The 26,970-nt window shown below is 40.3% G+C and overlaps 3 protein-coding genes across 3 annotated transcripts; 2 read left to right on the forward strand and 1 right to left on the reverse strand.

The window, feature by feature from the left end:
- The first annotated feature begins 1,606 nt into the window (after positions 1-1,606).
- On the forward strand, positions 1,607-7,632 carry LOC109813709 (uncharacterized). Its single transcript, XM_083069141.1, has 14 exons — positions 1,607-1,793; positions 1,871-1,964; positions 2,057-2,167; positions 2,907-3,004; positions 3,278-3,361; positions 3,495-3,628; positions 3,780-3,852; positions 3,944-3,989; positions 4,084-4,193; positions 4,279-4,386; positions 4,461-4,520; positions 5,116-5,177; positions 6,186-6,498; positions 6,969-7,632. Exons 1-14 carry the CDS (start codon positions 1,716-1,718, stop codon positions 7,176-7,178), a joined length of 1,581 nt encoding a protein of 526 aa, XP_082925267.1. The 5' UTR covers positions 1,607-1,715; the 3' UTR covers positions 7,179-7,632.
- A 549-nt stretch (positions 7,633-8,181) lies between these two features.
- LOC109813668 (mitochondrial phosphate carrier protein 3, mitochondrial) lies at positions 8,182-11,826 on the reverse strand. The gene is made up of 6 exons (XM_020377896.3): positions 11,394-11,826; positions 9,924-10,285; positions 9,377-9,420; positions 8,895-9,109; positions 8,661-8,785; positions 8,182-8,547 (listed from the first exon to the last, which is right to left on the reverse strand). The coding sequence occupies exons 1-6, from the start codon at positions 11,688-11,690 to the stop codon at positions 8,502-8,504; spliced, it is 1,089 nt and encodes a 362-aa protein (XP_020233485.1). The 5' UTR covers positions 11,691-11,826; the 3' UTR covers positions 8,182-8,501.
- A 2,807-nt stretch (positions 11,827-14,633) lies between these two features.
- LOC109813714 (acyl carrier protein 1, chloroplastic) lies at positions 14,634-26,890 on the forward strand. The gene is made up of 3 exons (XM_020377957.3): positions 14,634-14,793; positions 26,191-26,274; positions 26,360-26,890. The coding sequence occupies exons 1-3, from the start codon at positions 14,725-14,727 to the stop codon at positions 26,621-26,623; spliced, it is 417 nt and encodes a 138-aa protein (XP_020233546.1). The 5' UTR covers positions 14,634-14,724; the 3' UTR covers positions 26,624-26,890.
- The last annotated feature ends 80 nt before the right edge of the window (positions 26,891-26,970 follow it).

The following is a 26,970-nucleotide window of genomic DNA, read 5'->3' on the forward strand; positions in this document are numbered from 1 at the left end:
GTTAATGTATCAAATGATATATTTATTATTATTAAATAAATAAAATTTATATATGATTATTTTTTATAATATTATTAATAAATTAATATCAATAATATTATTAGTATGTTTATAAATAAGTTAATAATTTGATAAATGTAACTTATTATACATTAATATACTTTTTGCATGTGAACTTGCTAAGCATAGTACAATGTGTTACTATTTGCATATGATTCATATTCACAGATAAATGTTTTGCTAAAGAAATACAAAGAACTTGATAATGTTGAGAAAATTACTCTTTATGGTAATATTTTCTAAAACAACTTCAATGCATCCGACTCCTAAAAAAGGAGAGAATAAATAAAGCGTCCAATCTCAAAGAAAGAGAGATCCACTAAACACAGTCCAAAAACATAACATTTTTAAAAGAAGAGAAAAAAAAATGACCATGAAAAAAAAACGTTTTTGAAAAAATATTAATCACCAGAGTATGATTTGAAAAAAATTAATAAAAAGAGGTTACTTACAAAGAAACACTTTTGAGAGAGAAAAAACAATTATTATACTCTAAAGAGATTATTTGAAGATAATTTTTTTTTAAAAGAAAGCAAATAGGGGGCGTACTTAGTAAATAGAAGGGTATAAATAGCAAAAGCCATTATACAAATCATCCAGTTGGACCACGAAATCCGGACCCAGCTTATGGATCAGTCTGGTTCTCACTTTTTACACGTTTTATGATCCAATAGAAAAATAGTACTATGTCACATTTTTGGTTCCAGTACGAGAGTCAACCCAGTCTTGAAAATGAGACGGATTGAGAAAAAAATAAAATAAAAAAAACTTATAATTGATCATAAAATTTAATCCGGTTCAAATCCATTCGAGTTCAACTCATGACAGACCTAAGTATCAACTTATCTCATTTATACATCTAATTAATTTATCTCACCAATAACCTGCTTAACTATTTATTGTTATATATATATATATATTATATTTCAATAAGATACTATTTTTTTAAGTGAAAATAAAAATTATTTTAAATTAGAGATTAAAAAAAAAAGTGAATTGATAGATTAGTTTGACCAGTTTATGATGAGCAAAGGTTAGATTGAAAAATTAGGAGGTAAACCTCCTCTTCCCAAAAGTGTCTAGATTAAAAATAAAATGATACTTATATTAAAATTAAAATAATATTTTTAGTTACAACTTTATTTTAATAGGAGAATCAAATTTTATTTTTGAAAAATCATAAATGCTGATTTAATTTTGGTTTTTTTTTTTTTAAGTTCGTTATTGGAGTATCCACCGCCGAGTAACTAATCTCCTCGCTACGTTGGAGGCACCTCAAAGAGTGGGATAACTGATCCCAAGATTTAACGCGGCTGCATACACAAGGCAGGATTCGAACCCCTGACCTTGCTTAAGCGTATCAACCCCTACTGCTGAACCACACGCTTGGAGTTTAATTTTTGTTTTTTTTGCTAGCTACATTTGGATGATGATGATGGTAAAACATAAAAAATAATTTTATTTTAGAGCTTAGGTGAGTAAAGTGGCACCGAACTGAGTAAAATGGTTTGGTAGGAACGGCCTAAGATTGATGAAAAATATGAATATGTGGTATGTGGCAGCTTATCATCCTTAAACCCTAAACATAACCTAAACCCTATCACCAACAATGGAGCGTAACTGACCAAACCTTAACCACGTCGCTTCTATTCTCCATGGCCATCACTACCTTAAAATTCGCCTGCAAACCCAATCTCCTTCTTCGCTCCGTTCCCTTCCAATGCGTCCGCAAGGTATCTCATTATTCTCCATTATCCTTATTATTCACTCTTTTCTTTCCCTCTTTCAATTTTGTGTTTTATTCTCCTAGGTTGTGCCAAAATCCCTCCCTACGCTCCAGGCAGAGGAATGTAGCGTCCCTACTCGTGAACACGGCAAGAGAACCCGCGAAGAACTCATATTAGGTTTTACTTTTTGTTTTTCAAATGCTTCATGTGTTGATTTATTGAAGCTGCCGATTCTGAAATATTTTTTCTCGGGTGTTGAATTGATGAAGAAAAAAATAAGGTCCCGGAATGGAAGAAGTTGAATTCCAAAGAGCTTGGACTTCGAAATTCCATGATAGCAACTCCAACCAAAAAGGTTCTCAACGTGCTAAAGAAAAAGGGTAGGTGCTGCTGCTCTAGCTACTCGTGTATTTTCTCAACCTGGGTTTTGTGTTTCCATCAAAGGAGGAAAAAACATAGCTGATTTGTGCTTGCTAGATGCACTGCATTTTGGGCTCAACTGTTTGTGAGATGTGCTCTTTTCCGTCTGAACATCTTGCCTTTCACTTGTATTTGAAAGAGTTCTTAATTTTTCCCTTATGAATTGCGATAGCGGATGATTCAAAGTGAGAAAAAGAATCAGGATACAATTTGTTCTTCCTGAACATCTGCCCTGACCTTGTGCATAATTTGTGATATAATTGGAAACCAATTAGTGGATATTTGGATACTAGGTTAAAACCATATTCAATAGAAAACACGCATTCAGATAAAAAAGGAAAAGCTTGTGAGTGTAACTTTTTTCAACTCCATTCAACTTAACTGGTTTTTAAATACATCCTTAATTGTGACTATGCCAAACCTATATTGCTTAATTTTTCCATTAAAGGCAACTTTGTTTTTTTTTAAAAGAATTGAGCATTTTTTGTCGACCTTTTTGCTTGTTTTGTTTTATTTTTTTGCCCGTTAGTATTTTATAATTTAGAGCTATCCATTGCCATTTTTTATAAACTAATTATGTGCTGGCATGGTGTTTCTGTATGCATAGTTTAAGAATAAGATTCCATGATTTCTAAGTTTATGCAAAGTTAGGGAGTGGAGTGCATGATTGATATAACCCCCTTTTTCTTCTTATTCTAGGGCATGATGTATACCTTGTAGGAGGTTGTGTTCGGGATCTCATAATAAAGCAAACACCAAAAGACTTTGATATTATAACTTCAGCGGATCTTAAAGAGGTTACATTTATTTCCTATTTCTATTTTGATTTTCAAATAGTTGATGTACATGGCAGTTTACTTGACATCTCTATAGATCTAGAGAAAAGTTATTTGCATTTAGAAGGGCAACATGTGTTTTTATATTGGCATTTGGTGTTTGTAAAACGTGAATTTTCCATAAAAGCTAATGTATACAATCTCATTTCATTTATTTGAAAATTTAAAATTCTACTTTGGGTTTGTTGTCTTCAGAACTTAACTTTGCATGGTGAATCTTGACTCAATTTGTAGGTGATGAAAACATTTTCATGGTGTGAGATAGTTGGTAAAAGGTTCCCAATATGTCATGTTCATATGGACGGTACCATTGTTGAGGTTGGTATATTTCTGTTTTTTACATTTCATGAGAACTGTCTTTAGTGGGGTGATTGCTGTAATTTTTCCTTATTAAGAACTCTCTTCCTTTCATCTCTGCTTTTCATGATAATTTATTTTCCCTTCTAATTAGGTTTCAAGTTTTAATACTGCTAGATGCAAGTCAAGTATGCACTTCACTCATGATATTGAAGCACCTATTGACTGTGATAAGGAGGACTATCTTCGTTGGGGGAATTGTTTGAAACGAGACTTTACAATTAACGGGTTGTGCACCAGTTCTTGCCACTTTTATAATAAAATTCTATTCCTCTTTTTCTCTTAATTTCGACACAGATTGTATTTTCTATGGCATGACATCTCCGTGTTATATACAATGCAGCTATTTACGCTGTTAACCAAAGTCACACTCTTTCAGGTTGATGTTTGATCCATATGAAAGAATTGTGTATGATTACATGGGAGGAATGGAAGATATCATAAAAGCTAAAGTGTGCATGAATCTTTTTGAATCTGTTGTTTCATACATTGCTTTTTGTAATCAGAAATTTGAACTTATGTAACTTAGTTTTCTGTGGATAGGTGCGAACAGTGGTTCCTGCAGCTAGTTCTTTTCGGGAGGATTGTGGTTAGTCTTTGTTGAGGGAATAATGTTAAAAAAGAAAACTACTTCATTCCCATTTCCCATACTTATTACTGTTGACTCCTTTTGTTTTCTTCAGCTCGCATTCTACGTGCAATTAGAATTGCTGCTCGCTTGGGATTTAGTATCTCACGTGAAACAGCTCAATCTGTTAAAAGTCTTTCATATTTAGTTTTAAGACTAGACAAGGTATTTAAAGTGATCTTCATCTTTTCTTTACTACATGTGCAAATGAAAATATCGTGCCTTAGTTACTCCTGTTTAACTGTTTTAGGGTAGACTTCTGATGGAAATGAATTATATGCTAGCTTATGGATCTGGTGAAGCTTCTTTGAGGCTATTATGGAGATTTGGACTTCTAGATATACTTCTCCCATTTCAGGTAGATAATGATTATCCATTTTATTTTCAAAAACTGTCATGGAATGCTAGATTAATTCAGATTTGACATTTCAGGCTGTTTATTTTGTTCGCGGTGGATTTCGAAGACGGGACGAAAGAACCAATTTGCTTTTGGTATCCCCATCCTTCTTTACAAAGTTTAGGCTTTAAAACTTGCAGTGATTTAAACTGTTTCACCGACATTTATCTAGTGGGAATATCATACAGCCGGGAGACAACAACTTTCCTAAATTAACTTGGAACATGTTGGTTATCATATTTATCAAATTTGCATTAAAACATGTATGTGTTTGAAAACTAATATATATCTTTCTCCCCTGCTGTTACACGAACCCTTGCAAATAACTATTAAACCAGAACTGCAACATGCTGAGTTCCTTGGTTCCACTTCCTGAAAAATGTTTTTTTGTATAAAACTCATGTGGAATGGCTAGATTAGTTATTTTCATAACTAGGCACTCATTGTTATTTGAATATGTTTAAGGAATGAGCCATTAAAGATATCTCTTCTACAAAAGAGATAAAAGACTTTCAAGTTCTGAACAACTAATGGAAGTGGTGGGATTTTTTTTTTTTTCCTTTCAATTTAAATATGGGTTATTAGATTATCTTGAGATAGTTCCACGTGTAACTAGCTTAAAAATTTGAATGGATTTAGCACCACATATGCACATTTTTTTTATTGGATCTTCTGGAATTTCGTCTGCAGTCTTTCTTCTCCAATTTGGATCAACTTTTGGCACCAAACCGGCCATGTCATAGCAGCTTATGGTAAGATCTTGTAACAGAAAGGGCTGTTTCTTGCTTTACTTTGCTACCCATATGTGATAAACCTAATGTATGATGCTGGGGAAAGAGATAACATCATCAAACCTGTAAATGAGATTTCTTTCAAGATTTTGTCCTAGGATAGCATAGCCTTGAAGACATGAATATAACATTTTAAAGTGCTTTCTTCCTTCCTATTTCAGGGGAAATGTCTCAGAAAGAATGTTAAGTTCCTGACTCGTTTACTGAAGTCAAGCCCTTAATCTGCTTCAGTTTTCTAGTTTTATGAAACAGTTCCAGTTTTGTAACTATCCTGTTGGCTGCTATTGCTTTGTTAAACTTAGTGCCAATGGCTGCCACAGAATCCTCTATATTATCTTTCCCAATATTTTTTTTTGGCATGCATCAATGGGGCTTTTAAGTTGGAAAGTGTTCTGGGGCAGTGGGAGCATAGGTTCTTTCCTCCATAAAAGATCTCCTATGTAGGACCAAACCCAAGATCTCATGCTCATGTGCTTAAGAAGATGATCATTGACCATTAGGGTAAATGCCCATGGTCATAGACATCCATCCATCTTCTGCCTTAGGTGTACCATCCAGTTATTATCTGACTCTTACATTGAAATTATCTCTTAATGCTAATATGCCATTGGATTTGGGTATCAGATGAAGGGCTGTGCGCCTGTACCTTGGAAGTGTCTTCTATATCATTGATGAATCTGTTTTATTTTTCCTTTTAAATTGAGGTTTTGGTTCTTACAGAAATTTATTATTTCCAAACTGATACTTTGGGAGCCTTTGATTGAAGTCAGCAATATATCTAAATTATTGTTTGGTCTCGTTCACAAGTTGTCTCTCTTAATGTATGGAGTTTTCTTTTCTCAGTTTTCTTCAATTGTATGATAGGTTCTAAGAACTATCAGATACACATGATTAGAAATCTTTACATGTTGATTACTACTTAGGTCACCAAAGCAAGACTCACAAGTCACAAGGAATCTATGTTTTCAGGGTTGCTATCTTTGCTTTACATAAAGCATTGAGTGATAAACCAAGGGATTCCTTGGTGGTTGCTGCATTTAGCTTCGCACTCCATAATGGTGGAAATTTGTCAGAAGCAATAGACATAGCTAGGAGGATCAACAAACCACATGATGCCAGATTTCCTGAATTATTAGATTCTTCAGGTCTGGATAAAGAGGATATGGAAGATGAGATTCTGGAGCTTGCAGAGTCTGTTAAAGGGTCATTATTGCAGATGACAACTAGGCATTTGGTATCTGAGGCAATGGCTGACTATCATGAAGCTCCTTATTCAGATCTGGTGAGCATACGATTTTTTTATAGATTTTATACATGCTTCAGGACAATGGCTACCTAGCAGATGGACTGGACTAGTATAGAACCCAATCATCTATCATCCCATTAAAAAACGTACATTCTTTTCCCACAAATAACACATGCATGTGCAAGCAGGCAAAGAAACAAAGGATAAAAAAGATGTAATCGTAGTAGAACAATCAACATCAATGTAACATTTTAACTGTTAAATTAATTAGTGAGAAATTGAATTATACCTGTAAAATTGAACTATTTTGTTCATAATGTAATTCCTTGTTTGATGATTGATGATTATGGTAGACGATTCAATTTAACATATTAACCAGATATTTGAAGTATGATAATTTGATTATTGCTAAAGAATCTAGGGCTTTCTCTGTTGATATTTTGTTTGGTTAATGGATCCTGATTAACTTCATTAATTTGTACTGTTAATCGTTCACAATTTCACAGGTACTCATCCCATTAGCAATGTACCTAAAAGCTCTCAGCTTTTTTGACTGTGTGAAAGTAAATGCTGGTAAGAAATTTTTGTCAAAGCAAGGTAGAGAAATTGATTACGAGTCCTTAGCTCGTGGTGACTTGCAAGAAGTACGGCATGTGTTTGCAAGAATTGTATTTGATACCGTATTTCCATTACACCTATGTCAAGATCAGTCCTAAAAGAGCACTGGATTTCATGAGGCTAGTTTGAAGTTTTATTAGAAATTCTGGGAAAATTGATGCTGCACTTGGAATTCTATCAAGGGTAATAGTCGTTGAAAATTGGAACAATGTGTGGTGAAGGTCTAGTGCCAGCATTTGGCATTTGAGATTGGGTCTTGCAGGAATTATCATTGACTTTGTCATGAGCCATGACAGGCTAAATAGGCAGCGGATAAAAGAGGGAAACAGTTTCCACCCGCAAAAAGATTTTCCCCCCTTTTCCTTTGTTATTATACAAATAATTCTTTTATCGAATATCAATCTTATTTTCTCATGGCGTGATGTATATATGGCAATTTTCAAATCAATAAATTGCCAAAAAGTTAGTAATATTTAATTTTTTAATTCACGAATGAAAAACAAGTGAAGTCCTCGCTCTTTTAACAAAGAGAGATCGGAATGTTCCAGTCAACCAATTGTTGTTGTCATACGTTTCTTTAATCTTTCCCTAAAACAACAAAATTGCTTTGTTATCTTTTTTTGCTCAACCGTGCAAAGAAAGACCAAGAAATACGAGGTTGATCGCCTTTTTTCTGTATGATTATAGAATTATTAGGTATATTGGATTTAAGATGAGAACTCTTATATTGTTAGGTGTGAGGTATTTTCTTTTTACACTATCATTGAATACGTATTATTAGTTATACGGTTATTATCTTTTTTGTTATCTATACGTTAGTGGTTATTAGGATTTAAAATATTAAATTTCTTAATGAATTATATGAGGAAGGTGAACCATACAGTTTACATGGAACATTGAATTATATGTTCAACGTACACTATAACGACATTGTTCACATATGTAGAAGAATCATTCCTAAACTTATCAGAGGCGTAGCCTCTAAATCAAGAAAAGTTTCCATTTCTTCCTTTTAAAAATGGAAACCCATGAAGATTCCTCACATTTATTGAGATATTTCATATTTGTTGAGCTTTTGTACTGGACTAATAAGATCATAAATTCAAAATAAGAAAAAGAATTGTTACACTCCACAAAGCACTATTTGTTCCATCCGTGGGAACAAGATTGTATATATAGTATTGCTTCTGAAAATTGTGGGCAAGGATTAAGAAAATCAAAACTCAAAAGGCGAACAACCGAGCTAAGAAAAAAAAAATACAAATTGAATAAAATTGAATGAAGGACAAAATCTGAACATCCATCTTAATGATGAAGTATGGTGGCGTTCTGGTAAAACAGGCATTACCAAGCATCATTAGCAACCTAACATTATTTGTCAAAAAATCTCTCTTCTGCATATTGAAGCATGTCTGTGATTTCTACTTGACAGGAGCAGGAGGTGGAGCACTTCCTCCAGTAGTTGGCCTGAAACATCAAACAGCAAAATGACTAAACACGAGAAAAACATGTGATAGAAACTAATGACATTATGTGGCATAGTGCAGCATGGAGCAACTGAGATAATAGGAGCTACTTACAGCCCTACAAATACTTTAAATGAATCATAGAGTCCCCACTGGGCTCCAGTTAGTGTTCCAATCATAACTATACGAAGAGGAAGGCCACGAGTGAAAAGTCCCACTACCCCAATATTCTTCACAGCCTGTGAATCCAACAACAGTTAGAAGACAATTAAGCATTACTACATCGCAAACAACGTGGTGTTGTGGTGAGTTAGTGGTGTGTGCTTGTTCCTATAAGAATCAACTCACATCACCGACAGTGGCTCCCTTGGCATTGTTGAGAAAAGAAACGAGGTTGTCAGCAGGGTGTGAGACAATTGCACACAGCACACCTGCCACATATCCAGCTGCAAAACTCACTCCAAGCTGCAAATTTTTGCTGCACTTCTCCTTAGGGGATGGGATCGCATATTTGTAGATCATCTCCACAACAGTCTCAAAGGAAGCGAATTTCATCATCGTGTCTGACCACCATACAAAAGTGTAAAGGGGAACATCACATAATAAAAAGAAATGACACAATCAAACTTCAATAGCATAATGCAAGCATGAAATTTTGCATCCCAGATACAAAAGTGTAATGTGTATGCGTGGACACAATAAAATACAAACATGATCAAGAAAAATATTAGTTGACAGTTATTTTTATCCATAAGAATCAAGCTTAGGCATTCAGTGAAAAAATCAAATGAAAGCTAAGGTGACACAAATATGGGATTGTTCAAACTTACATGGAATTTGACGGCCCCAAAGAGGAACGAGTCCTTTATATAACCTGGATATCAAATCAAATTCAGATCATATTTGAACATTCCAAAAATATAAAGCTACTGATATATATCAGCTATGTTGCACACATACGATTTGATATGTTCGATACTGTGATACAATTATTTTAAAAATTTATAATATATGCAAGACACATCTTTAGATATGTATATAAATTTATAAAGCATAACAAACATATAATTACAGTTATCCACATCTAAATTAAGATCATACTGCTTAGAAATCACTAAAAAATATAAATCATTTTGTCATTATAAGTCGCTTCTTATTATCTGGAAATAAAAATAATCTCAATCTCATTCTTCTTTTCATATATATTCTAAAGAGGACAATTTTCATTTTGGTTCAACAAGAGCAAGCATGTATAGGTGTATAAGTGAAATATGGTCCAAGACTAGAGTATTAGAATCAAATACAAATGTAAGTACGAGTGCTTGATAAGCATAAACAAAAGAATAGAGAGAATTAAAGAGCAAAAATCATATATACCCAGAAGCACCCTCAGCCTTGATAAACTTGGGTAAGCCATCCGACAAACCTCGAGCAAAGCCAGGCTGAGTTTGTACACGAACTTTGACAGCCTCCATGGGGCAAAGGGCAATATCAGCAATCACTTCTGCTGAAGCAGAACCGGCTAAATATATGATCGTTTTGTACTTCACTGCATTCTCGGGTCCTGCAAGGTCTGAGTAATACTTCTTGAAGAACTCATAAAACCCAAACTTGCATGCTCCTTGAGCACTGTACCCTAGCAGTGTAGGCACCCATCCCCTGAAGAAACCTTTAGCCCCCTGCTCCTTCAGTAACACTCCAAATCCTGATGAGATGTTCTTGTACTTTACAGGATCAATCTGAAAACAACAACAACAACATAAACAAAGTACTAGTTTTGTTCCTTCTTATTCCAATTCAAGCATATGGTATGATTTGAAGGGAAAAAAATAGATACTACATAACCAGACTGAATATTGTGATTGCTGTGAAATTTAAAAAATCTTAATTTTAACAAGAAAGGTGAAGCGGGTCATACTCGTATGGAAAGATTGGCATAACATAATCACGGGATATTCACATACGTCTTCACACTAGAGATGTGTGCTTATAAATCCATGTTTCTCATATATATTTTTCAAGAAGAGTATTATATTTTGTTGTGCATATTATTCACTTTGAACTTAAATCTTTATGGATCTAGTTTTGGTCATCACTTAAAGGGCTTCTTACCAATGGAAACTTTTTGTGTACTTATAAACTAATGTCTCTTCTTTTGTTCTAACGATGCGAATCTGTATTTATATCTCAATACATTGATCATACAATTGATAAAGTACGGCACTGGAATTTGGATTTTCTATCTACTTTGTGTGAAAAGGAAAAAACTTAGGAATAAAAATTCTAGCTATATATTGCACAATTTTGAAGATGTAAATCCTGGAGAATTAGGGTAGCATAATGTTGAGAAAACAGTTCATCTGAAACACCATTCCAAGAACTTTTTTGTTCTCGAATCCCAAGATGTTTCAACCTTTGTAGAGAGACTAAAGACCTGACACTTGTTGGTACCATCAAGCTAGAGGGCTTTAAACCTACTTCTGTTATTGTTATTATTCGTGAGGCTCAAATACGTGACACTATACCAAAAATAGGTGAGGTCCGCTACATGGATCATATGATCACTTATATAACAGTTCAATAATAGGTGACTTAATAAGTCTAGTTTTGACATCATATTAAGAAAGTGAGATTATGCCTAATTAAAATTTACAAAATTAGATTGTAAGGTGAGGATTGCACCTCACTTATATATACTATTTTAGGCATATCTTTATTTGATGTGAGATTTCCAACACTTACCAACATTGATGTTATCATCGATGGCACCATTTGAAACACCATTCATATGATATGATAGACAAAACAGTTGAATGAAAGAGAGGAATGGAAAGGGAAGAAAAGAACCTGCATGTTGCACTTGACAAGATCGAGAGGAGTGACAGCCATGTGGGTAAGGCCACAGCTGAAGACGCCACCAGCACTGCATGCCGCATAGTAAGAAGGAGAAAACATGCGGATTCCCTCTTTGGGTGAAAGGATCATAGGACTCTTGCTCCCTCCCTGTGGCAATGATGACGATGAATGTGATGCAATGGATGATGGTGGCAACCCATGATTGGTGTTATTCAAATGGGACAGTGTTTTTGATGAGTATAAGAATCCAGGGACAAGAGAGTGGCGAGATTGGTCGGAGGGAGCCATTGAGAATCGACAAGAGTATATTTTTTTTTTGAGTGTTAATATGTTTATGTCAATAGCTAACAGAAGTGGAAAATTGAATTCATGTTATTGTTTGAGTGGAAGAAATGATGGGCGAAAAAATGGGAGGGTTTGTGGTTAGGAAGTGTGTGTGAAGGGAGAGAAAAAGATGAAGAAAATGAAGAAGAAAACATGAATGGACGCGTGATCTTGTCCATAATTTCCGTTGGCCTTTGACTCTGTAATGCCCTTCGTTTTTCATGTGCATGCACGACCTTCACTCTTGCCTGTTATTAGTAACAAAATAACGATCACTTACTATATATGTTAATCTATCAATGTTTGTTGCTTGGAGTGTACAAGCTCGTTTATTCTTGAGTGAAGTTTTAGTTTGAGTTTTGTATGCCAAGAAAATAAGTGTTCATAGAATTTTATACCTTTGCTATCTCATCGATGTGTTTTTTTTTTTTTAGCTTTTTAAATAGTAGATATTAAGTTAAATAACTAATTAAATAAATATTTATTCAATAAATAGTTATCACATGACAACTTATGATATAAGCACTTTAATAAACCATTTATGTTTGAATACACATTTTAAAAACAATTACATAAATTAAGGATTTTGAATACATCACCTTTTTTTTTATTGAGAAGAATACATTATCACCTAAGAACTTATTCTAATTTAAAAAAAAAAAAAAGAGTAAAGAACGAGAACATAATTAAAAATTAACATTACATGACATGAAAATAGATGAGGTTCCTTTGATAAAGTCATCATTTAGCTTATATAAGACCCAAGTCAAGTTAGATTTTTTTAGAAAATAAATCAAGTTAAGATGCAAGAATTTTATTAAAGTCTATTTAGTTAGAAATGTCACACTCTAAGTCAATCAAAACGTCTTTTGACCTTATAAGACCAATATATCTATGTAAACATAAATAAATATTTGTTATCGTTATTATTATATTAAATTTGTTAGAATGAACTAAAAAGATATTTATCTATCTTTTTTAAATGTTAAGCATGTTGATCTATATTAAACTCAAACTTTTTAGTTTATTAAAAAAATTATACTCTATTTAAATTAATGTAAAATATGTTTTTAAATAAGTTATTTTGAATTTCATATTTCACCTTTAAAATATTTTTAAAACATATAAATAAATTGAACTTACACTCAATTCGTATAAAGGTTAACATACGTATTTTACTTCTATTTTGATATGTTAAATTATCATAAAATAAGTCTTTAAACAAATTTATAGATCAGGTTAACTTTTATATAAGCTATTTCAAGTCTTTTAAAAATGATTTATGATAAGCAAATAGGTGAAATTTTAGTCATATCTTTTTAACCAAGACTAGATTATGACACCATGAATTTAAGTATAGAAAATAAAACATATAAAGACTTTTTTTAATAATATATATATATATATATATATATATATATATATATATATATATATATATATATTAGTACAAAATATCTATCAATTTAATCAATAACTAATCTTTTATATAAACTAACTATTTTTAATGAAATTTTCTCTCTCAATCACATGATTTTTTACTACAACACTTAAACTTAAATAAAAGAAATCTTATATACATTATTGTAACTTTGCCATTGTGTTATTTGATAAAAGACACTTTAGGCATTTATCATTATTATTATTATTATTATTATTATTATTATTATTATTATATTATTATTATTATTATTATTATTATTAGGAATGTATAAGGATAAGTTAATAACACCCATATAAAACCCATAAACAAAAAACGAGTGAAGGTTGTTAAGTCACACACATATTCGAGTTTTATGAAAAGAGAATAGGGGATACACACTACAGGAAAATTGTCATATAGTGACATACACCTTATAGTGACACAGTACGTGTCATTAAAAATTACTTTTACCCACACAATAAATATAATATATGTTGGTATATTGTTAAAAAATATAGGTATAGATATAGTGACACACAAAATATGTTGTTAAATCTCATTCAAAATCAACACTAAAATTGTATGTAATTATATGTCATATAGATATATACTTACATATATTATACCTATAGTGACATTTTTTGTATGTCACTATATGAAATACTTTTTGTAGTGATATTAGCCGGAGTAAGTCAATAGTCTATGAGTTTTTAACTTTTTTTTCCCTTCAAATTTTTTGTCTTCGTTAATTTATTTGAAATCCTGCTTCATCCTTTTTAAATTAGAAATCATTATATATATATATATATATATATATTATTCTCTTTACTTTCATTATTAAATAAATAAATAAATCATTTCATATTAATCGGTTAAATTATCAACTACTCACATTAAAAAAAGTTAGTTTATCAACTAATTTTATTAAATACTTTTAATTCAATTAATTAATTTATAAGTTTGTGATTTTTTAACTCTCAACTCATAATTTATAAGCTTTCAACTAACTTATACACTTTTAATTAACTTATAAACTAGTTTTACCAAATTCACTCAATTAGTTCTTTCTTAAATTTTTTTAATTTTTTTAATCATATTATTAATATAAAATATTATAAACTTAATTAATGACTAATCCCTCACTAAACCTAACGGGTTACTATAAATATAAATAAGATGATCCAAATATTATGAACCCAAGAAGTGGTTATATAACCCATGTGGCACAGCATGCCGTCTGATTCTAGCGTATATAGACAGAACTTGTTTTGATTTGATTAAAAATTGTGTGCACTGCTAAATGGGGAAGATGAGCATTGAGATTTGAGCAGCATGAGTAACTGATAACTAGCACGTAATTTTGGATAGAATGTTACATTCTGCAAGCAACGTGCACCACTCCTTCATTCCCTTCTCTGATATCATATCATCCACTATAGGCCACAAGAATTAAGATGATGCTAAATAATACAACACTTTGTTGGTGACATGGATTTACTTTCCAACTAAGCACTTTGGACACACTTCATAAACCCAAACCCTATCTCTTATTCTCCTCACTCCTCACTCTCAACAATGGCCTCTGTTTCAGCCACTTCTCTCAGCTTCCAACCCTCTCTCAAGTTGTCCACAAGGACTAGCCAGGTTCGAAATCTCCCTCTTTTGATGCACTGTGTCTTTGTACTACTTTCATAATGCTGTCCCATAAGTCCATTTTGTTACAAGTACTAATAAACTTTTGCTTTTAAGTGAACATGTTTGGTGACTTTGTAACTGAAAAACAAACACACTCGTCTTCTGGAAATGGAATGATATCCTTTTGGTACTAGTGACTGAAAGCACGAAATAACCTAAATGTACTTGTGAACCTTGATTGAAATAGAAGGTATGTTGCTCGAATAGCAGAATAGGCAATGGTTACACCATGACAAGTGATAAGAGTAAAGTAACATCCTCTTACCACGGGATAATAAGATATTAATGTCAATTTAATATTATATTAAAATAGTACTAGAAAATTTTAAAATGAGCGAGGGCATGTCATGTGTTCCCACATTAATTTACTCTCCCGAGTCTTCTAGTTCTACTGACGTCTAATTTGGTTGGTTGAATAGAAATGAATAAATGGCTAGAGTCTTTAATATCAACTTCGATTTGAATGGATGAAAAAAGATTAATTTATCTCATAACTAATCTTTATCAGAGAAAACAGTGTAAAATTATAAATTATAAAGAATGATAGAATATAATGTAATATCTATAGTGCAGATTAATAGCTAAGAGATTATTTCAACTTAATTAACGGTTCTAAGTTTGAATTAGTATTTTCTTACCTTAAATACTTGTATATTGTATGGGGCCGACCTGGCCGAATACCTGACCCCTCGAATACTCGGGCCGAACACCCGATCCCTCGAACACTTGGGCCGAACACCCGACCCCTCGAACACTTGGGCCGAACACCCGACCCCTCAAACACTTGGGCCGAATACCCTCAAACACTTGGCCGAATACCCTAACATACCGACCACCCGAGAATCGAACGGAGTACGTCGGTATGCTCGGCCAAAACCATGTGCCGGCTCCAAGATGATTTCAAAGAGCTTAATTAACGTAATGTATTGGATTAGCCCCCTAATTTCCCGGGGCCCAGTCCCTAATCACGGCCCAATAAGAAGTCCTATAAATAGAGTCCCAACGAGGTACGTAACTAACTTTCAACTACCGCATTTATTACGCTGAGCACTTACTTGAGCGTTGGAGTGTCTTTGCAGGCACACCCCCCTCTCACATCGGACTACCCGGATAGGAACGAGAAGACCGAGACCTAAGATCCGACCCGTTACAACAAGGATAATTGAAGTGTGTTTCCTAACACAGGAACATTTGGCGCCCACCGTGGGGCACGAAGAGACGTTTTCAGCCCCTTTTTACTCTACGACTGAGATCGAGATATGGTAACAACGCGCAAAGGACAATCGACAACGACTCACCCGATTCCTAACCCCGAAAGCAACCCCGTCATGACCAACCAAGAGCGCTACCTGTACGGGATGCCTCAGACCCAACCGGAACCTGTGATACAACAAGTCCAGCCGAACACCAGTCAAACTCAACCGAAATTTCAAGATGACTTGCGAGCACTTCGCGAGGAAATGGCGGCCATCCAAAGGCAAAGAGAAGCCGACGCCCGAGAGCTGGCCGAGCTACGCCGGCAAAATGCCGAGCTCCGGCATCTGAACCAAACATACGTGCCGTCCACTCCTACGCTCGTGGAAGAGTCCGCCTATCACGCCCCAACAGACCAGGTCACCCGAACCCCAGTCACTTCTTTGATAGCCAACAAGGCCGACACCACTGTTCACTCCCTAAGGCATCCTTTTTCCAGAAGAATAATGGAGGCAACATTGCTGGACCATTGGAAGAGCATGCCGATCGAGAAGTACGACGGATCATCCGACCCAGAAGAGCACTTGAATGTTTTCTTGACTCAAGCAACTCTCTCCACTCAAGACGACTCGACTTTGTGCTGAATATTCCCCACGTCTCTGAAAGGAAGGGCCCTGGTTTGGTTCACAAGGTTACCGAGCTCTTCCATTGACTCATTCAACGAACTGTCGTCCCAATTCACTCTCCAGTTCGCAACGAGCAAGCCGTACAGGACGACCTCACTAGCCTTAGCGGGGGTTCGTCAGGAGAAAAAAGAGAGTCTGAGGACTTTCATGGACCGGCTGAGCACTGCACTGAGGCCCGGACCCTTCGTAAACAGTTTGTGCAAAAAACCGCCGGTGGATATGAATGACCTCCAACGCCGAGCAGAAAAATACATGCAAATGGAGGAGTTGGCGGAGACCCGGAATCAGGCCAGAGCCGAGGAGGGTTATAGCCGAAAGGAGCCCGGACGAGAACCAGTGAGGAAGACCAACGCCGAGCCCCTAAATACCCGCCCCCAAGAGGACCCCGCTATACAGCGTATACTCCCCTCAATGCAAGCAGGGCCAAAGTAATGGAGCAGGCTCTTGCGTCAGAAATCCTGGCGATGCTGAAAAGAGCGAACACGCCCCCTAGAGCCGACAAGGCAAAGAATTTCCGATTCCACCGAAACCAGGGGCACTCCACCGAAGAGTGTTCGGCATTGAAGGACAAGATCGAGGACCTCATCAAACAGGGTCACCTCAAAAGCTTTACCACCTCCCAAGACCACCAGTCAAGGGAAAGAGAGCATTTTCGTGAAACTCGTCCACCGAGGGACCGACGTCGCGATCCCGTTCGGCTGAACGACGAGACCGATCACAGCGTCCCAGGGAGGACAATGACCGAACACGGAAGGTGATCAATGCAATAGCCGGGGGCTTTGCCGGGGGCTTTGCCGGAGGCGGCTCCTCCTCTTTAGCACGAAAGCGACACCTCCGAGCTATCCGATCAGTGAATAATGTGAACCAGCCAAGAATGCCAAAGATGCCACCCATCACTTTTACTGACCGAGATTTCCGTGGCGCAGACCCTGTACAAGACGATCCCATGGTAATTTCGGTCGAAATGCATAACTGCATCGTGAAGAAAACGTTGGTCGATCAGGGGAGCTCGGCCGACATCTTATATTGGAACACGTTCGTGCAACTAGGAATTCCAGAAGAAAGCCTAGAACCATATCACGAACCGTTAGTAGGGTTTTCTGGTGAAAGAGTAATGACGAGGGGGTGCATCGACTTGTACACTCGCTTCGGTTTCGACCAAAAGTCTTCCCGAGAAATCAAAATCCGTTACATCGTTGTGCATGCGAACACATCCTACAATGTCCTACTCGGCCAACCCTCCATCAACGCACTCCGAGCCATCGTCTCGACCCCTCATCTGTGCATGAAGTTCCCATCGAGAGATGGACAGGTAATAACCGTTCATGCCGACCAGAAGACAGCAAGAGAATGCTATCTCTCTAGCCTAAAGGTCCGTCCCGTATCCGACCCCCTGTCAACGTTGTCAGGCGTAAATGTAATAAGACAGATGACAGAGGGCTTAGATCTCGACCCACGCCTGGGTGAGGAGGATCGAATCGAGCCAGCCGAAGACCTCGTTCCTTTCCAACTCGGGCAAACACCCGAACAGGTCACACACATAGGATCTCAGCTGAACGAAAATGATTCGAACCAGGTGAAGCGAGCGGTTCAAGACAACAGAGACTTGTTTGCATGGAAAGCGTCGGATATGCCGGGGATAGACCCTAAATTCCTATGTCACCGATTAGCCGTATGTAGAGACGCTCGACCAGTCACACAGAAGAAAAGAAAAATGGGCGACGAAAAGAGAAAGGCAGCCGATGCCGAGGTGAAAAAATTGTTGCAAGCAAAGTTCATCAGAGAGGTCACTTACACGACTTGGCTAGCCAACGTAGTGTTAGTCAAAAAAGCCAATGGGAAATGGAGAATGTGCACCGACTATACCGACCTCAATAAGGCCTTCCCCAAGGATGCCTACCCACTCCCTTGTATCGACCGACTAGTCGACGGAGCGTCCGGACATTCAATCTTCAGCTTCTTGGATGCTTATTCCGGTTACAACCAAATAAGGATGCACTCGGCCGACGAGGAGAAGACGGCGTTCATAACCGAGAGCGCCAACTTTTGTTATAAAGTGATGTCGTTTGGGTTGAAGAACGCCGGAGCGACCTACCAGAGGTTAATGGACAAGGTGTTTCAGGGTCAAATCGGCCGAAACATCGAAATCTATGTGGATGATATGGTGGTCAAGTCCAACTCTCTGTCCGGACACTTAGCCGACTTAGCCAAAATCTTCGGTGAACTCCGCAAGCACAACATGAGACTCAACCCCGAAAAGTGCACCTTCGGGGTCAAAGGAGGCAAATTCCTAGGTTTCATGCTATCCGCGAGAGGCATAGAAGCGAACCGAGACAAATGCCAGGCCGTGTTAGACATGCGAAGCCCGAGCAACCTCAAGGAACTGCAGCGCCTCTCGGGAAGGTTGGTTGCCCTATCCCGATTCCTCCCACGGCTAGGCGACAAGATCAGTCCGATGACAAAGCTCTTGTGAAAGGCTTCGGCCTTCTCATGGGATGAACAATGCGAAGCCGCCTTCGCAACGTTGAAGACAACCCTGGCGACCCCGCCGACCCTCACGAAGCCTGATCCTCTAAGTCCGCTACTTGTGTACTTGGTCGTGTCCGAGGAGGCGATCAGTTCAGTTCTGGTGCAAGAAAAAGAAGGCACCTAGGCTCCTATATATTTTATCAGCCGACAACTGCAGGATTCTGAAACCCGATACCAATTGATAGAAAAGGTGGCACTCAGTTTAGTACATGCTTCCCGACGCCTACGTCATTACTTCCAAAGCCACCGAGTTATCGTGCATACCGACTGTCCAATCGCTAAGGTACTAAGCAAACCCGAACTCGCCGGAAGGATGATGGCCTGGTCAATGGAACTCTCGCAATTTGATATTACCTTTAAGCCGAGGGGAACGATCAAGGCCTAATGCTTGGCCGACTTCATTAACGAACTTCACCCTCACGGCCAATTTGAACAACAGTGGTGGACCCTCCATGTAGACGGATCCTCAAACAACCAAGGGAGCGGGGCAGGGGTAATCTTAGAAGGACCGAGAGGGATTACTTTAGAGCAATCTTTGCGCTTCGGGTTCAAAGCTTCAAATAACCAAGCCGAGTACGAAGCTCTATTGGCCGGATTGAGGTTGGCCGAGGACATGGGTGCATCAAGAATCAAGTGTCGCACCGATTCCAAAGTAGTGGCCGAGCAAGTGGGCAGAAATTTCCAAGTAAAGGACCACAACATGATGAGATACTATCATGCCTATCAAAAATTGAAGGCGAATTTCCAGGAGGTGTTGGTCGAACACTTCCCCCGCGAAGACAATACCCGGGCCGACCAGTTGGCTAGGTTGGCCGCAACCAAGAAGCCGGGCCACTTGAGAACGATCATTCAACAAGAGATCGACCACCCCAGCATTGAAGCCGAGATGGTAGCAAATGTTGACGCTGAGCTAGCCGATCGTGACGATCCCCCTGATTTGCGGGATGAACTGAAGGCATACCTCACCAGCGGAATCGCACCCACCGAACCGACCGAGGCCAAGCGATTAAGAACCCAAGCCAGTAGATACGTTGTCATTGCCGGCCAGCTGTACAAACGCGGTTTTTCTACCCCACTACTCAAGTGCCTAAATCCCGCCGAGGCTGACTATGTGACGCGAGAAGTACATGAGGGTATATGCGGACTGCATTCGGGGGCAAGGACGACCGTCTCTAAACTTCTACGTGCCGGGTACTATTGGCCGACCATGAACACCGACTGTGCAGCGTTCGTAAAGAGATGCCAGCCATGCCAGAGACATGACAACTTGATTCATCAACTGGCCGAACAGCTACATTGCATTCCTCCAGCCTGGCCGTTCGCCACGTGGGGGGCCGACATACTCGGACCATTCCCACTTGCCAAGGGACAATGCAAGTTCCTCATCGTCGCCGTCGACCTATTCACCAAATGGATCGAAGCCGAGCCCTTGGCATGCATTTCGGCTCATCAAGTCCAGAAATTTCTATGGAGGAACATCATTACCCGGTTCGGTGTCCCGCACACTCTGGTGACCGACAACGGCCTTCAATTTACCGACCAAAAACTAAATGAATTCCTGAACGGCTTGGCCGTACAGCATAAGGTCACGTCGGTCGAACACCCGCAGACGAATGGTCAGGCCGAGTCGGCCAATAAAGTCATCTTGGTAGAGTTGAAGAAACGCCTTGGAGAAGCAAAAAGGGCATGGGCCGAGCAGTTACCCGAAGTGCTATGGGCCTACCGATGCACTCCCCAGTCGACTACGCAAGAAACTCCTTTTCGCCTAGTCTATGGATTCGATGCAATGATCCCAGTGGAAATCGGGGAACCTTCGTTCCGCCGAGCCCACTACGACGAGTCGAACAACGAAGCCGAGCTCCGGACAAACCTGGATAGCGTGGAAGAAATTCGAGACCAAGCACAAGTTGTGGCCGAGGCCACCAAACAACGTTACAAAAGAAGATTTGACAGCAGGGTAAAGCCTAGAGAATTTCGCGAAGGCGATCTCATTTGGAGAGCCACAGGCGAGGCAAGGAAAGATCTGAGACATGGGAAACTCGCCCCAAACTGGGACGGTCCCTTCCGAATCCGACACAACCTAAACAACAGAGCGTACAAGCTGGAGCACCTATCGGGAGAACCAATTCCGAGAACTTGGAATTCTTCTCATTTGAAAATGTATTACAGCTGATGTAACAGTGCACTCTTTTCCTTAGCCGACTCTTTTTTCCCTAAGGAGGGTTTTGGGTCGGCAAGGTTTTTAACGAGACACTTCATTAATAAAAGTTCCAAAATCTCATTATATCATTTGCAATTTTATTGTATGCCCAGGTCGAGCACTACGCACAACGCGTACTAAAACCCGAGCAATCCTCGGTCAAGTTTGAAATGTGCACTCGCGCCCCAGGTTTCCCTCTCGAGTACCCTCCTCGGCCAAGGATGTGCCTGGGCCGAGCACTATGTCGACGGCGACGACACCGACCAACGTTCGGTCGACGACGAAAAACACACTCGTGCCCCAGGCCGAGCACTACACACAACGGGTACTAAAACCCGAGCAATCCTCGGTCAAGTTTGAAATGTGCACTCGCGCCCCAGGCTTCCCTCCCGAGTACCCTCCTCGGCCAAGGATGTGCCTGGGCCGAGCACTATGTCGACGGCGACGACACCGACCAACGTTCGGTCGACGACGAAAAACACACTTGTGCCCCAGGCCGAGCACTACGCACAACGCGTACTAAAACCCGAGCAATCCTTGGTCAAGTTTGAAATGTGCACTCGCGCCCCAGGTTTCCCTCCCGAGTACCCTCCTCGGCTAAGGATGTGCCTGGGCCGAGCACTATGTCGACGGCGACGACACCGACCAACGTTCGATTGACGACGAAGAACACACTCGCGCCCCAGGCCGAGCACTACACACAACGCGTGTTAAAACCCGAGTAATCCTCGTATAAACACAAGCCGAAGCTTCGATGACCTAACGTTCACGGAAACCGAACACACTAGTATAAACAAACACAACGCGCATCGAACACCGTCACAAATCACAAAATCTGACCTCTCGGCCACACATACAACTCGGTTTATGTTAATATCATTGAACACGTAAACACGGAAAGTTGAAAAGCAAATTCAATTAAGAATAAGTATTGCCGACCAAAGCGGCTACTTACAAAAAATTAAATATCTATCGGCGCCGATGGCCAAGTTACAAAAAGGCACTAACGGCCCGGTTACAAAAAGCAAGCAAACCTACTCTACCAGAATCGGTTCCTACACCGCGGCCGAGACGTCCGGATTACCATCACCTACCACATCTATAATTGGGTCATCTTCCTCCGTAGGCGGAGGTACCGGCGCCTGCGTTGAGATGCCTCGGCGGGGAGCCTCGTCATCAGGGCTGGCCCCCTTTGGGAACTCGGCATAACTCATGTACTTACCCCCGTAAAAATCTCGACTGACGTCAAAGTTAAAGTCAACCGGGATCTCGTAGAAGTACTGGGCTTGCTGGACCGCTTGCTGGAATCCCGCATCATGTTGTTCGAGGATCTTTTCGGTGGCCTCGGCTTTGAGTTTGGAATGAGCCTCGGTCAACCGAGCAATCTCAGTCGCCGCAGCCGCGGCCTCAACTTTCATCCTCTACACCGACAGCTTTAAGTCATCGGCCTCCCTCCTATAGCCATCGGCCGATTTCTTTAGTTCGTCGGCCGACTTTGTAACTTTAGCATTCGCAGCCAAGGCCTCCTTCACTGTTGCCTCGGCCTCCTTTAACCGGGTCTGAAGTCGCTCAGTCGAGACCGCCGACCTCATCATCACGTGCTTGGCCACCAGCAAAGTCCGCATGTCGAGCTCGCAGAAGAGCTTGTACTCGGCCTCCATAGACATACCCTCCAAATACTGGAGCCCCCCTCCGGTAGCGAGGTCCGGGCTAACCAAGTTCTCGGACTGGACGGCCGGGGCCAAAAAATTTGACCCTGCAACAACGGCCGGGATAGCAAACCCCCCACATTCGGACTGTTCCAGCGTTATTTGTTTTTGGCATTTGGAGGAGGTGCCCGGCTGCTCGGTTTCCACGTTCTGGTCGGTCTGACGTGGCCGAGAGGTCCCTGTCCTCTTTCTCTGGACGGCCAACGGAATTATTACAGGCGAGGGCTTATCCCTCGTAATCCTCAATGCCGACTTCGCCGGTGGCACCTTTCCACTAGCCTTAGCATCTTTGGCTCGCTTGGCGAGCATGGCGGTCACGTCGAGATCCCCTCCGGCCATCAATCCTGCAACGAAAGAAGTTTTAACATCAATTCAAAACACTGCTACACAACCGAAGCCTAAAACACATACCTAGCAAGGCCATCTCGAAGTGAGACGTTTCGAATACGTCCAAGAGGCCTCGGACAGGTAAGCCCTTCGGCAAATTATTAAGAAGCTCCACAATTTCTTTATCCTCGGCGGGGAGCTTGGAAAAAGGTATCGCCTCGAAGCGCATCGGCCGCCTCGTCCAATAGAAGGGGAATAGCGGATTGTCCTCCCAGTCAAAGAAGCAATGTCTCAAATCCGAACCCCAACGAACCTTAAAGAACCCACTCTTAAATCCCTTATAAGAGGAGGTGAATGCTCGGAGAAATCCACGCTTCGGCACTCGAGCTAACGACACCCATTTTACCGGCTTGCTCGGTCGGCAAATGTAATAATAGAGGAAGGCAAGAGGTTGAGGTGTTAGATCGAGGCATAAGCATAGATTACGGAACGCTTGCATGGCCGCCCAAGCATTAGGGTGTAGCTGGGTCGGCGCCACGTTCAAAGCACGGAGGACTCCCATCTGAAAATCATCAAAGGGCAATGTCACGTCGAGATCCTGAAACCAACACATGTAGGCGTAGAAATAGTCGTCCTCATCGGACCCCCGCTCCAAGAACACGAAATCGGTGTTCGGCCCATCGTCCTCGCACGCCTCGACAAGCAACGAGAACTCGTCCTCCCCACTCCCGAAACATTTCTCTAAAGACACGAAAGTATCCAACAGCTCTTGGTCGGATAACTTTGAAAAGTACACACCGACCTCTCCGTCTACCCATTCATACCCGGGCATCTCCACCGTGCCGTAATCAATCTTCACCTTTGGCTGAGTCCTCGGAGCGGCCACGGCTTTGCCCCGACCATCGTCAACCACTACCAAAGCATCTTCAATCGCCTCGGCGTGAGTCACCCCGCCGGAGCGCTTTGTTCGTTGACCTGTCCGAAACCCCTATCATCCACCTCGGTGGCTCGTGCTAAGGCCACGGCCAAAGTCAACGGGGGCGATACTTCTATCACTTCGTCCCCACTATCCTCCTGCTCGGCAAAATCGGAAGGAAAGACCACTTCACATTGTAAGGGAGGCAACCGTGATATTTCACTTGAACCCGATTCCTCTCGATCAGACGAACGGACCGACGCCTCCGAAGATGTACAAGTCCTACCCGAGGAATAGTCCTTATCCATTTATTAAGCAGAATAAAGAATACAAAATTTACCTTTGATCGGTTTGCTCGATCACTTCTGAAGTCGAGAGCGCTCGGCAAATTTACAGCATGTAAATTCACCAGCAGCCCCCCTCCTATTTATAGGCAAGGCAAATGGGGGAGGTGAAAAGACGTCCCGACACCCCAGCCGTTCGATCTAGGTCATCCAACGGTCCAGATTTAGTAACCGTTGGACCCGTAACCGCTAGGGCTAACCTGGCAGGCCACACCCGCCGAGGCCTCGGCGCAAACTCTAAAGGCTTGGGACCTCGGCGTACATCTCTCTCACGTGGAGTCAGAGGTCTCGGCCTACAGTTATCTCACCATGAGATCGCGATATTCGCTCCACGCGTCAGAGGGCTCGGCCTAAGATCTCTCTCACGAGATGTCAGAGGTCTCGGCCTACAGTTATCTCACCATGAGATCGCGATATTCGCTCCACGCGTCAGAGGGCTCGGCCTAAGATCTCTCTCACGAGATGTCAGAGATCTCGGCCTACATTTATCTCACCATGAGGTCGCGACATTCGCTCCACGCGTCGGAGGGATCGGCCTAGATCCCTATCACGTGGTCAAAGGTCTCAGCCTACATTTCAATCACCCGAGGCCCTGACCCAGGCTATGCCATGCCGAGACTTGTCAAAACTGCCCCTGCCTCTCCGACGACGACCAGGATGTCACACAGTTCTTACCGTCTTCGTCTTTCACATCCTCGACGCTGCGGGGTTGTATACCGTATGGGGGCCGACCTGGCCGAATACCCAACCCCTCGAATACTCGGGCCGAACACCCGACCCCTCGAACACTTGGGCCGAACACCCGACCCCTCGAACACTTGGGCCGAACACCCGACCCCTCAAACACTTGGGCCGAATACCCTCAAACACTTGGCCGAATACCCTAACATACCGACCACCCGAGAATCGAACGGAGTACGTCGGTATGCTCGGCCAAAACCATGTGCCGGCTCCAAGATGATTTCAAAGAGCTTAATTAACGTAATGCATTGGATTAGCCCCCTAATTTCCCGGGGCCCAGTCCCTAATCACGGCCCAATAAGAAGTCCTATAAATAGAGTCCCAACGAGGTACGTAACTAACTTTCAACTACCGCATTTATTACGCCAAGCACTTACTTGAGCGTTGGAGTGTCTTTGCAGGCACACCCCCCCTCACATCAGACTACCCGGATAGGAACGAGAAGACCGAGACCTAAGATCCGACCCGTTACAACAAGGATAATTGAAGTGTGTTTCCTAACACAGGAACAACTTGAAAGAGAACTTTGTTATTTACAGTTGTTCTATATAACTCAAGTAGGATTGTCTCTAATGAAGAATACAAATACTATTTACCAAGATAAAATGTAATATTTATCACATAAATGATGACTTAATAGTGTGATCAATGTCTTAAATCACTTTGAAATTCGAGTATAGTTATGGATTGAAACATGCAGGCTTGTTACAAAACAATAGTGTGTGTGGGTTGGAGCAGGAAGAGCTTACCCTCTTTGAGATCTTCCCGTTTCCGCATTTGTGCGGTAAGAATTTGGATTCCCTTCTAAATATTAAATAGTTTCGCAACAATTAAAGAAAAGATAAGATTGTGATTTGTGAATGAGACAGGTGCAAGCACAACCAGAGACAGTGCAGAAGGTGTGTGATATTGTGAGGAAACAACTTGCTCTGCCCCCTGAATCAGAGCTTACCCCAGACACAAAATTTTCAGCACTTGGTGCTGATTCCCTTGACACGGTGGAAATAGTTATGGGTTTAGAGGAAGAGTTTGGCATCACTGTTGAGGAGGATGGCTCTCAAAACATCTCAACCGTTCAAGAAGCTGCTGATTTAATAGAGAAACTCGTTCAAGACAAAACTGCACCAAGTTAATCATTCGTTTTTTGTGCGTATGCGTATTATTTAGGAACTTTTTGTCCCATTATGACTTTGTTCAACTTGCTATTTGTTGAAAGAGGTTAGCATGCACAAAACGCTTTTTTTTCCTTTTCTTTCCTTCTTTGAGATAAACATCTCATTTGCATTTGTAGGGCAAGAGATCATAGGTGATGTTAGTTATGTTCTATTTTTGCTATCAAACGTGCTTTCTGCTTATTTTCTTTCTGTTTAATAAACTTTCACGTAGAGGGATTTGCAGTATGCATCCATTCAAACTGAAAATTAAACAGCAAGGAAATTCAAGCTTCCTTTTTATATTCTTATCACGAACAACATTATAA

The sequence above is a fragment of the Cajanus cajan genome, chromosome 2, assembly GCF_000230855.2.
Source record: "Cajanus cajan strain Asha chromosome 2, NIPB_CcT2T_4, whole genome shotgun sequence".
Taxonomy (NCBI): Eukaryota; Viridiplantae; Streptophyta; class Magnoliopsida; order Fabales; family Fabaceae; genus Cajanus; species Cajanus cajan.

Excerpts from the sequence above, each read along its gene's own strand:
- LOC109813668 (XM_020377896.3), bottom strand. The coding sequence starts at position 11,690 with ATGGCTCCCTCCGACCAATCTCGCCACTCTCTTGTCCCTGGATTCTTA. Across the intron at positions 9,110-9,376 it reads TTGGGGCCGTCAAATTCCAT|ACACGATGATGAAATTCGCT; the intron begins GTAAGTTTGAAC and ends TATGGTGGTCAG. Across the intron at positions 8,786-8,894 it reads AGGGAGCCACTGTCGGTGAT|GCTGTGAAGAATATTGGGGT; the intron begins GTGAGTTGATTC and ends TTGGATTCACAG.
- LOC109813714 (XM_020377957.3), top strand. The coding sequence starts at position 14,725 with ATGGCCTCTGTTTCAGCCACTTCTCTCAGCTTCCAACCCTCTCTCAAG. Across the intron at positions 14,794-26,190 it reads TGTCCACAAGGACTAGCCAG|GCTTGTTACAAAACAATAGT; the intron begins GTTCGAAATCTC and ends TGAAACATGCAG. Across the intron at positions 26,275-26,359 it reads CCCGTTTCCGCATTTGTGCG|GTGCAAGCACAACCAGAGAC; the intron begins GTAAGAATTTGG and ends TGAATGAGACAG.
- LOC109813709 (XM_083069141.1), top strand. The coding sequence starts at position 1,716 with ATGGCCATCACTACCTTAAAATTCGCCTGCAAACCCAATCTCCTTCTT. Across the intron at positions 1,794-1,870 it reads CCTTCCAATGCGTCCGCAAG|GTTGTGCCAAAATCCCTCCC; the intron begins GTATCTCATTAT and ends TTATTCTCCTAG. Across the intron at positions 2,168-2,906 it reads CAACGTGCTAAAGAAAAAGG|GGCATGATGTATACCTTGTA; the intron begins GTAGGTGCTGCT and ends TTCTTATTCTAG.